The 12,060-nt window shown below is 40.4% G+C and overlaps 1 protein-coding gene across 14 annotated transcripts in view; it reads right to left on the reverse strand.

Moving 5' to 3' along the window:
• The window catches only part of myh14 (myosin, heavy chain 14, non-muscle), a 58,411-nt gene that overhangs the window by 22,132 nt on the left and 24,219 nt on the right, over window positions 1-12,060 (reverse strand). For 12 of the 14 annotated variants that reach the window (XM_061776315.1, XM_061776325.1, XM_061776324.1 and 9 more), the window contains 15 exons: window positions 11,458-11,550; window positions 11,313-11,376; window positions 10,376-10,474; window positions 9,561-9,704; window positions 9,269-9,483; window positions 7,910-8,062; window positions 7,066-7,239; window positions 6,679-6,852; window positions 6,485-6,599; window positions 6,151-6,219; window positions 4,143-4,351; window positions 3,003-3,124; window positions 2,841-2,910; window positions 1,896-2,056; window positions 1,004-1,112 (listed from right to left, as the gene is read on the reverse strand). In XM_061776315.1, coding sequence (XP_061632299.1) covers window positions 1,004-1,112; window positions 1,896-2,056; window positions 2,841-2,910; window positions 3,003-3,124; window positions 4,143-4,351; window positions 6,151-6,219; window positions 6,485-6,599; window positions 6,679-6,852; window positions 7,066-7,239; window positions 7,910-8,062; window positions 9,269-9,483; window positions 9,561-9,704; window positions 10,376-10,474; window positions 11,313-11,376; window positions 11,458-11,550 — 1,971 coding nt within the window. The remainder of the gene's footprint in view (window positions 1-1,003; window positions 1,113-1,895; window positions 2,057-2,840; window positions 2,911-3,002; window positions 3,125-4,142; window positions 4,352-6,150; window positions 6,220-6,484; window positions 6,600-6,678; window positions 6,853-7,065; window positions 7,240-7,909; window positions 8,063-9,268; window positions 9,484-9,560; window positions 9,705-10,375; window positions 10,475-11,312; window positions 11,377-11,457; window positions 11,551-12,060) is intronic. The other 2 variants (XM_061776328.1, XM_061776326.1) reach the window with 1 other exon arrangement.

The following is a 12,060-nucleotide window of genomic DNA, read 5'->3' on the forward strand; positions in this document are numbered from 1 at the left end:
AGATAATTATTGTTTATTTACTACAAATTATGTATCTTTGTTCCTCTATCTATACCAGCAACTTAAAGTGACAAGCAGAACATCCTTATTTCTTGGCTTATGTGTTTAATTTGTTCCATGACTAAGTTCGTAACTCATTTACTTGTATATGAAATCAGTTTCCCTCTATTCCCCCCAAAATTTGATGTGTTTTTAATAAAACAAACAAGTATGGAATTGTATAAAAAGAGACTGAAAAAGACTGGTCTTATGAAGTGTTATTACTGTACATGCTATAGTATTCATGTATTGGATGTGTGCCTTTAAGGGGCATTGCCTATTGAGTGAAGTCAGGAGCTGGAGTCAAGTTGGCTGGATAATTCAGTGTGAGCGTATGACCGTGAGCTGTGACCTACATCAGCTCCTTGCAAGTGTTTTCTTTTGTATTTGGGTGTTTGACTGTTTATCCCATACAACAAACAATTTAAAGATTGTCTACTGTGGCTCTACTTGCCCACATGTGATGACATTACAGTACCTTCATTGCTTCGTTTTTCCCCGCTTTACTGTAGCGGCAGCATAGCTGAAGCTTGCTCATAAATTAAATTTTGGTTTGCGTCACTTAGCAAAAAAATAAATAATCGAAGCAACAGCTTGTAACTTGGTAAACTCATAAGTTGGGACACGTAGTTCAAGGAATCAATGTATCTGACAAAGTCTATCAAAATTATCCTTGTAAAGACAAAATGTATTTTTTTTCCTCATTAAAATTGTGCAAGTGGTTAAATTGTTGTCAGCAGTTTTTAGGAGTTCCGTTCCAACGGACGGCGGAGAAGTAAACCAAATTTGTACCTTTGTAAGTCAGAAGTCGACTTAGTCTATCAATAACCTATGCAAAAAACAGTAGTAAAGTCATAATTCCAGTAACCACTTCTAGGCCATAAATGTAAAAAAACAAACACGTCCAGGTGGTCAAAATTTAGTGACAAGAATAGAGATGAAAACTATTATTAGTCTTTTGTACCTTGGTGAAAAGCCGCCACCACTGCCAGTTCTTGAGTATGAGGTAAGCATGACAGTTCCGCTGCATCACCCTAAGAGCACTCAGCTGCTGCTGTTTCTTCATGAAGGCTCTGAGAAGAGAGCAAAATAATACGTCAACAAGCAGGTAATGATCTTTTTTGATACTCTAAAATAAAAGGCCAAGAATTTATTATTTTTTTACCCTGCATATAAACAAACCTATTTAGATGTAACCAAATTCAAATATAAAATTAATGCCGAACAATTTTAGATTTGAATTAGGATGACTGATTCTTGACAAATGAACTCAATGCTCGCTTAGAAATGGAGTGAGATGCTCGTTCAAACATTCTTCCAGATTACTGGCAATGTGAATGAACCGACATTTCCAGTTTGATGGTTCCTAATTAGCTCGTGTAGCCCATTATTCATGTCATTCGCAGCATTCCAAAGGCCACACACCAAATTCCTGTCCAGGATGATCTGCTTCCAACGTCACTGATAAGGATTGTTAAGAAGTTAAAATATTCGCGTTGCCTTTGGCCATAACAGTGCTCCTTTATAATCTTTTTTAACTTGCTGTCAGGCTAATGGCTTGCCTTATTAGTCTACATTCACCAGTCAGTTGGAAATCAAGCTATAAGGGTAGTAAAATTGAACAACGTGCGCTGTTGATAAGCAGATTGTTTAGCATTTTGTTCTCGTACTGTACCTGTGAACCGAACAATCATCATAAAACCAAGGTATGCACCAAACCATGATTAATGGCATGCCGTTTCCACCCCTAGCAATTACTCTGTACATGTAACGTGGTTTCACCATTACAATTATATGGCCTGCGATGAAAACACGTTTGGTACCTCATGGTTTACACATTGCTGTTTTTTTCTCACTTGCGTGCAAGGTAACCCCTAGCCGCACTCTGGAAGCGTATGATGGTGTCTGTGATCTTTAAGTCTCGCTCCTCCTCCAGGTGAGCCAGCACGCCAGCTCTGAAGAACACTTTGCTTTGACCCACCCGGAACAGATTGGGATCCAGGTCCAAAGCTTTGATCTGAACAGGGAAAATAGAAGTTAAAATCACCATCTGGAATACCTGCAGTATGTATCTGGAACACGTGTATCACACTATCAGAAATGCTAGACATGTATCACACTATCAGAAGCACTGATCTATATTTACACATTAATTCTAAAATCTGTTCAATCAAATTGTATTAATTTATTCCCAAAAGTCTATTACCTTTATCTCGTAACATGTAGCTTGGCTGCACTGCTTCCCGGAGGTGTATGTAGACGTTAGATTTGTTTTGTTCGATCGGATTTCAGCCTCTATGTGTTAGCATGTAAATCTAATCTGCCAAGGGCCTTCAGAATTAGTGCTGGTTGATGTAACTCAATCAGATTTCAAATTTGTCTTCACATGGCCAACGAGCTGGCCCTCAATGATATTTGCATGTATTCGTTATCTGATTGGTTGCTCAGATTAAACCTTGTAACAGCCAGCTTCATTTAGCAAAATACAGCAAACTTCAACTATTAAAAGCGATCTGCATACTTTAATAAATTTAATACAAAGCATCTCTGGTGAGTAGGATGTATTATATTTTATTGTTTCACCATGTCTTTTGATAAATATTGATTCTAAACTGCTCCAGCTGATGTACATGGCACAGTTGTAGGCTGTTCCATTGATTTTTTTGTATAGTATTGCTTGCTTCTATAATTGCGACATCTCTTTTGTCATATTAAAAGGTGGATTAAGTCAGGTGAGTCCCCACTGAAGGCCTGGGTAGCAAAAAAAAAAAGACCCACCATTAGTTAAAAAAACAACTTGCCATGAGTTCTGACGCCTGTTTTCCGTCCATGAAGGTGCGAGGAATAGCATTAGGAGTCAGAATCTCATACCTGCAGGATACATTAGAGTTAGTGTGCGGTTAAGCAGGCGTGAGCTGCAGAGAGAGTACAAATAGTATCACAACTAATACGACCACACTCACCTCTGTCTGAACTCCTGGAACGGGATGCGGTTAGGGAAGCCTTGTCGGCAGATACGGATGCCCTCCAGGACACCGTTGCACCTCAGCTGGTCCAAAACTAATTGCGGTTCAAGTTTGCCAGCCTAAAAAGGACAAGATAAGGCGGAAAGAAAATAAGAGGTAAATGTTTTCATTGTGTGCTTTCATTAATGTATAAATAACAATGACAACATTCTGTTTTTTTTAGCGATTTTCATCAATGTATTCATGACAAAATTCAGTGATTTTTTTCATAGCGGTGTATGAGTTTCATTAATGCATGACTCATACTGACAAAATGCAGTTTTTTATAGCATTGTAAAATTAAATTATAAATCATAGTGACTAAATTCGGTGATTTTGTCTTAATTAAAACTGATTTTCATTAATATATAAACCAAAATGACATTCTTTTTTAGCTTTGTAATATTTCAGTATGCCACTCTTTTTTATTTTAGCATAGTAAGATTTCAATTAATGCATTGTAAGATTAACTGATCAATCATGACACAATTTTGTGATTTTTTTTATATAACTGTTTCATAAAATGAAATCCTACCTTTTTTATCATTGCAATTTGTAATATTCTCTGTAATGTGTGCATCATAATGACAACGCTCCCTTTTTTTTTTTTAGCATTGTAATATTTTTACTAACGTATGAATCATAATGGCAGCACGGTGGTCGACTGGTTAGCAAATCTGCCTCACAGTTCTGAGGAACGGGGTACAAATCCCGGCCCCGCCTGTGTGGAGTTTGCATGTTCTGCCCTTGCCTGCATGGGTTTTCGCCTAGTACTCCGGTTTACTCCCACATCCCAAAAACATGCATGGTAGGTTGACTGAAGACTATAAATTGCCCGTAGGTGTGAATGTGAGTGCGAATGGTTGTTTGTTTATATGTGCCCTGCGATTGGCTGCCGACCAGTTCAGGGTGTACCCCGACTCTCGCCCGAAGATAGCTGGGATAGGTTAAGGATAAGCGGTACAGAAAATGCATGGATGGATGGATGGATGAATCATAATGATAAACTTCAGTCCTTTGCAAAAGGCTGGTATCATCTATGAAAGTTTTTTGGGGGGGTAGGGAATAGTAGCTGTTATCATTCCTGTGTTGTCTCACCCTCTTCTCGTGGTTGGGAATGATGCAGCGCAGGAAGTTGGGATTGGTGTTCCTCAACGTGGCCATCAGCTTAGCAAGGGACTCTTTGTAGAGCTGGCCCACGGTCCTGAACATTCCCTTCTTGGTCTTCAGTCCCGATGCGCCGAACGCTACTGTCCCGCTTTTCTCACCTGATGACGAGACCTGGTCCAGACCTATAATGCGGTCCACTGGATGGAAAGCCAACAGAGGAGAAGAGTTAAGACATTTTCCACGCTGAATCTAAAAACTGCTACCAAAGCTCTGCACAAAGCATGTTATCAGAAGGATTGACACACAACATTTCCCACAAATAGTGGCCCGGGGATAATCTATTCGCAGTTGACTATTCACAAATTAACCTATTCACATTTTTCCTTTGGCACATATCCCACGGTATTCACTGAAAAAAAAAATGCGTTTTTTGTGCTTTTTTTCCTGAAATGCCCAAAGATGCCACAATATGGGGCCAAAGCCCTGTTTCAATACGAAAGTAGTACAGTAATTGATGTCAAAGACATATGTTGATGTGATACTACTGTACATCTCAACTGAGTGAGAAGCTTTGTATGTTGGGCAGGAGTAAGTTTAGCCTGGGTTGTTAGCGGAAGTTAAGGAGAGGCTTCCCAGCATGTGCATGTACATGCGCAATTCCGATGCATTTTTTCCCAAAATCAAACCATCTGTAAGAAATTTATTTTCCATTGTAAAACTGTTATATGAGTTTGAGATATTAGTTAACTGCTTTATAATTTCCTTTGTTTAACCAGGTAAAGCAATTGAGAATAGTTTCTCATTTACAATGCTGACCTGGAGGCAATTTCAGGATTCAGTGTCTTGCCCAAGAACACTTCAACAACAGACAGAGCCGGGATTCGAACTACCAACCTGGACGACGCGCTCTACTAACTGAGCTACAGCCGCCTGTTTTGGGAGCCTAGTTTGTGAGATATTTCCAGTTTCAACTATTAATATAGGAAAATTCTAAAACAATTTTGGGGGGGATGTCAATTACTCAAGGTTTTGCGCTATTTGCAGCAGGGCTCTGTCCCTAGCAGGGAATTACTGTATTACAATTACTGTGAAATGTAAGAGGACTTTATTTAACCCATTATAAATAAGACTATGAAAAGGAAATACAGGACATAAACATGGACACACTCAACAATGTGGAGCAATCACATGTCAAGAGTTTACTGGAGAGCTCGTCGTCGTTAAGGATGCTGTCATCACGTAACCTAAAATAAGCACAGGGAACTCAGTTGCGCATGAATTCATCTGCTTTGGTAGGTTCTGCCATTTTGGTTAGCAACACCAATCAAATGGCCTCAGTAGTTGACCATTTTAGCAATGGAGTCTATGAACCTTTTCCTGATGTGTAAGAGGTGTCTCTATTTTAGAGAGCCTTTCGTGGATGACACACATCGGCGACTAATTGAGGCACGTATAATAGTAATACAGTGGAGGCCACTATTTGAGGAAATACAGTATATGTGGAGATGCAGGAATATTGCTTTACAGCCACTACTATTTGTAGATCTGATATGACTGAAAAAGGTGCTTGTTTTCTACTTAAGACTGTTTTTAAACAATGGCATCAAATGAAGAAAAACATAATGGCTTACATTAGCATATTGTTTGAATGTTAATAAGCCTATATTTTGCATTTCTGGAGCTCATTCAGGATCACAATTATGCTTTCTTTGGTCTGTATTTAACTGCAGCTTTATAGAGCATGATGTCGAATGTTGCTTTGATGTCTACAGTGACGAGCATGCTGCTATCCTCACACAGGTCACAGCACGTCTAAACTGGAGCGGAGTTGCTTCACTAATAATGGAAAACGGTACATCACATAGGCACATCAACTAAAAGCAGCTCTAATACACTGTACTGACATAACAAAGACACAAGAGCAGACAGAAACAACACAATATCAGTAGAGGAAGGGGTTCGTGCAAGACACACACAGTGATGCAGAGAAACCTACTGTCGGAGCCATTTGCCTGCAGTGTGGTATAGGAGTCAAAGAAGTAGACACGAGGTAGAGTTTGAATATCTGAGGTGGGATGCAGGAAAGCAAAGAGGGAAAGAGAAGTCCAAACCAGGGGTGAGAATCAGGAAAGATTGCATCAACACAGCAGAAAAGTAGAGGAGAGACAGTTGAAAGCATGATGCATGATTTAAAAAAAGAGAGAACATATTAAGTTAGTTGAGCTTCGCTGCTTATATTTGAGGGCCTTGAGGAGAAAAGGTGACAAATATATTATTGTTTATTAACACAAGGTGAATGCATGAAAAAGACATGAGGGCATCCATCTCACCCTCCTTCCACAGTTCGGAGACAAAATGGTCAGATGACTGGTGAAGGAGGGACGCCACGTTGTCGTTCAGGGGATCCATGTTCTTTACCAACCAGTCATTGGCCTTGTAGTCAACCTGATGGTGCGGAATCCAGAAAAAAAAGCTAAGACACAGTATAGTTGCGCCCTTTTCTTTTTTTGATGTTGATGGACACCTTGCCAGCATAGTGGATGATGGAAAAGTCGGCCTCGCCGCGCGGTTGCTTGGATTTGAAGAATTTGGGATGGCTGCCTTGCTGACTGGTCAGTTTTTCAACGAATGATTGGTCTGTAGCTCGAGGGAACCAGCACTCGTCGTCCAGCAGGGCCAGAACACCAGGTGGGTGAACCTAGCCAAGACAAGACCACCCCAAATCACGTTAAAAGGGGCATATTATGGAAAATTTACTTTTTAATGACTTGTATACAAGCAACTGTGTTGCTGAAGTGCCTACACAGACCTAGGAACTGTTTTATATTATGCAATGATGCATACTACGCCTTACATCCAACCTCTGAGTAAATGCAATGGATACCACCTGTTCCTATCAAGTTGTACATACCGGCCTTTCAATGAGATCAATGCACGGCTGCAAGTCGAGGCCAAAGTCGATGAAGTTCCACTCGATGCCCTCCCGCTGGTACTCCTCCTGCTCCAGGATGAACATGGTGTGGTTGAAGAGCTGCTGCAGCTTCTCATTGGTGTAGTTGATGCACAGCTGCTCAAAAGAGTTCAGCTGCAGAGGAGACAATGTGTCATGGGATCCTTTAAAGACAAAATATAGCCTCACATTTACGTAACTGCCATTGAGAGAAAGCGCTTGTAGTTTAACCAACGCAACCTTTAGAGGACTTACGGTAGTCTTATTTCAACCTGAGCAGCTTTTCTGGTCATTCCGATAGTGTATATATGCAGAGAGGAAAGACAGAGCAGACCAATCCAATAATGCATCCAAACTCCCCCCTCGTGACGAGACTCAGCCAATCATGTGGTTCACTCAGCCCAGCTTTTTTGAGTGGAGAAAGTGGGTGTGTGTAAGGCAGGCAAGCAGTGGAAGCGTATAATGCTCACACTATTTCTCGTTTTTTCAACACACCTGAATTTAAAAAATCAACACTACATATACAGTGATTTTGACTTGAGTCAAGTCATGAGTTTAATTTGTTCTGTGATCAAGCTTGTAACTCAATTTACTCATGTCAAATAAATTTTTCCCATTTCAATAAATTGAAATTCCATTAATCTGTTGCAGTCCCTCAAAAAACATTGTTTGGGGCACGTGTTTTTAATAAAGAAAAACAGCACTGTGCAGTATAAAACCTTAACAAAAGAGAATGTAAAGATCCTAAACTGGAACTGTGGTTTATGTCATAATTTAGTATCCCCCGATTTAGATATAAACCCACCTGGAAGATCTCGAATCCCGCAATGTCTAGAATGCCGATGAAGGAGGCTCCCTGCCTCTGTCTGCGGTCCAAAGCTCTGTTGATCCTGTGCACCAGCCACCTGAACAGGCGCTCGTATGTGGCCTTGGCCAGGGCCTCCACGGCAAAGTCAGCCTAGAGGGGAAAAAAAAAGCCAAGAACGGGGTGGATTTATTCGAATGGTGCTCAATTTACCCTTTCTAAAGTCAGTACAGGTCAATTCAGAGTGTTTGTAAAGAACAGGCACCAGTATACTTCTGGGTGGCAGAACATAAGTGACTATCGCTAACCGCTATTATACAAAGCAGAGTCACAATTTCTCGTGTCACGTAGGAAGAAATAGGTGAAGCAAAACATAGCTGTACCCTACTGCTGATGGATGATTGATGTGTAATACCGCATTGGTTTCATAATCACCAGAAGTTTAGTTTGAATGAATTCCTAGCTGAGTAGAACAGCGCACTATCCATTTCACTGTCAAAAGAGCATGTCTGTGCCATCAATCTGAGCAAAAGAAACATCATGTTTAAGCGATCATAGCCTTCTTAGTTAGATAACAGGGAAATAAGCGATAATAGCCTTCTTAGTTACAAAACAGGGAAATAGACTATCTACCATAGCCAAAGTCAAACAGCATCAGTCTCCAAATGAATTACTCAATGGTAGGCTAGCTTCATTTACAAATGATGGTTCTATGACCAGGCGGCATGGTAGCTGCCTGGTAGGTTGATTGAAGACACTAAATTGCCCGTAGGTGTGAATGTGAGTGTGAATGGTTGTTTGTTTATATGTGCCCTGCGATTGGCTGGTGACCAGTTCAGGGTGTACCCCGCCTCTCGCCCGAAGATAGCTGGGTTAGGCTTCAGCACGTCCGCGACCCTTGTGAAGGTAAGAGGTACAGAAAATGGATGGATGGCTCCTATGACCATAACATATGTTAAGGCATTTCATTTACTGCATATCTTCTGAATGAAATCACCAGTTCCTCAGTTATCATGTTAACTATGTCTGAATTTCCACCACGTCTATTTTTCAATCAACTTACCTGTTGAAATGTAAATTACCGCCGGCGTTAGTTCTCTCTTCCAAGCAGTTTTCCTAAAGTAGCATCTTTTTTTTGACTGACACTTCACACATTAAAACAAGCAGTAGAGAAGAAGACTTCCCGTACGACCCCGCAAGAAGAAAATAATTAATGCAAGCAATTCACACTGTTTCATCAATTGCTCTTCCTTTGTCAAATGACATGGAAGGGTTTGTTTACTCATGGTGCCATCAGAGAATGCTTTGCTTTTCACCACCGAGAAGAACATGTGAAGTCGTGGTGAATTGTCTTATTACCTGTTCCTTTGTTTGGGCCTTCTGCACGTACTCCCGACCCACTTTGATCCTCGGCGTGAGGATGGCTCGGGTAAACTCCAGCACGTTGATGCCCAGCAGGTGGCACAGTTTCTGAGCCGCCGTGTTGTCAGGCATGGACGCCTGATCGTGGTTCTTCTCCTTTGTGAAGGAAATGTTCCCAAACTGGAGCACAGCGGAGATCACCCTCAGCATGGCTGAGAAGATGAAGCCAATGTTCAGACAAGGTCATTCAAAGCACACAAATAAATGACTTGCATTAACCTCAACTTACACATCAGCTCGTCTGGGTTGAAGCCCATTATGGCCATGGAGTCCATAGTCTGGGTGAAGTTTTCTGCATCACTCTGACCAGGAACAGTTATGGTACCCCCACTGAGAAAGCGGTACTCGTCGGCAGTTCCTAAGAGCAGATCCACTATGGACAAAGAAAAACCGGTTGAGATAAGTTCAATCAGTGGTGAATCAGAAGCCAACATTTACAACCTAATTTGTAATGTGTTCCATTAAATTGTATCAATTTATTCGCGACAGTCTATTCTCTTCCATTTGTAGTGTTTCTCTTGGCTGCATTGCTTCTAGTACATGTGAACGTTTCAGCCTCTGTGTTGCTATGTCAAAATAATCTGCAGTGCCTTCAGAATCAGTAGTGCTGGCTGATGTAATTTAAACTATATTAACTGAGACCTTTTTTCTTTTCTATGTCAGATTCAAATTCATCCTCACAGGGCAAGTGAGGTGGTTGGTAGGTGCAAAACATGTTACAATAAGCATCTGTGGTATATATTTTATCAAATATTTTAGTTTTTGTCACTTTATTAGATAAATATTAATTTTTAACTGCTCTAAAGGATGCACACGGCACAGTTGTGTGCTGCTATATTGCGGTTTTGCATAGCATTGATGGTTTATTTAATTGCAATGTGATAGTGGTGGCATTGAACAATGAATTACTGTAAGTCCGCACTGAAGGCCCAGGTAGTAAATGCAGGGCCCACCACTGAGTTTAATACATTAATAACACCAGAATGTTTACTTTTATGTTTTTTTTTTTTATCACAATAGAATTAGTAGAGAATTTGGCCCCACATTTAGTTGCCTCAGAAGCTCCATGCAACATCTGGTAAAATATGTGGAATGTCCTCTCCTCTTTGGCCTGACGGGTGGCCCGGGACTTTTCCAGGAGGTCTTGAGTTTATGAGTCAAGGATGTTCACACGCTGATATCATGTAAGCAGGGAAGGAAGAAGGTAGAAGCGACGAATATAGCCTCTTTTACACAAAGCCCAAAAGAGAGAAAGGAAATCAGAGCCGTAAATCAGCCTCAACCTTGACTTATGAGTACAGTGGAGGGGATAAGGACCCGGGAAGACCGCGAATAGCAAAAATCCGTGGAGAATTGATCCCCATTATAATTGCATTGTAAACCCAAAGAATTCTTGAATAAGCAGAGATTTAAAAAAAAAATAAAAATCTGCAAATAGGTGAATCTGCTGGTGCCGAACCGTGAGTATGTGGGGGTTTCACTGTATACAATAACTAATTCCATATAAATATAAATACAGTGCAGCTGAGCCTCTGGCTGGCGGACGTCATGGCTAGCAATATTCTATTATGCTTTTGGCGGTACAGCAACCTAATTTGAAACAGCCTTTAAAAATACAATAACAATATACTCGGTCTTTTCAGAGGCTTTTTTTTTTTTTTTTTTTTAAACAAAAACATCTTTATATGACTCTTAACTTCTATTGAAGTAGGTCGCGACTTTGCAACAATAGGAAAATGCAGGTCCAAAGGTGACAGCAGTTGAGAACCACTGCTTTAGTTGCTCCATTTTTTTGCACTTCACTCTCGCGACAGCATATCTGAAGCTCACTTGCAATTCAAATTTTGGCCTTGCAACACAAAGAAAAAAAATTTCTACCAAGCAACGGCTTGGTAACTCGGAAAACTCATAAATTAGGGCACTCATGAGTCAAGGTAGTAATGTACTTAGCCTCCTAACAGCTCTTATGTGAAAAGGATACAGGTCTCAATGTTGGCACCAACGATGTACCCCGCCACATCAAAATTAATGCGGATGAATTTACCCTGAGGAAAGAGATTTTTTAGAAAAAAACAAACTCAAATGAAGGAGTACATAAGTAAATAAAAAAAAAAAAAAGAGCTTACAAATCTTGAGGAATTGTCATTCTTGGTAGTTTTCGCATTGCCGAAGGCCTCCAGTATGGGGTTGGCTTGCAGTAGCTGTCTCTCAAGCTCACCCTGGACACACACACACAAAAACCAGATTAACTTCACACACCATACAACTATGAAGAATACATATTCATTATTTTCTGTAGTAACAATGGATCTAAGGGTTTAAAAATATCTAAAAGTCATCTTTCAAGAGCAGTGACACAAAAGGATGACCAAAAATAGCCTCTGCCACAGCGCGCGCGCACACACGCACGCACTGACACACACAAAACAATGGTTCTCAACACTTGTCAGAACAGTGGGCTTACATGAGGCAACGATTGGATGAATTGGTTTAGGAGGGAGTTGAGAACCACTGTTGGCAGGCAAACAGAGGCAGCTTCAACTCAAATTGGCTTGGTCTAACCTGCTGCAATACATTACAAAATTTATATATATATATATATATATATATATATATATATATATATATATATATATATATATATATATATATATAGATAGATAGATAGATATTTTGCAGTGCCAGTGTAGCATCAAGTGACGATGCAAAGACAATCAGTGCAAGTGGCC

Source organism: Phyllopteryx taeniolatus, chromosome 6 (genome assembly GCF_024500385.1).
Source record: "Phyllopteryx taeniolatus isolate TA_2022b chromosome 6, UOR_Ptae_1.2, whole genome shotgun sequence".
In the NCBI taxonomy this organism is placed as follows: domain Eukaryota; kingdom Metazoa; phylum Chordata; class Actinopteri; order Syngnathiformes; family Syngnathidae; genus Phyllopteryx; species Phyllopteryx taeniolatus.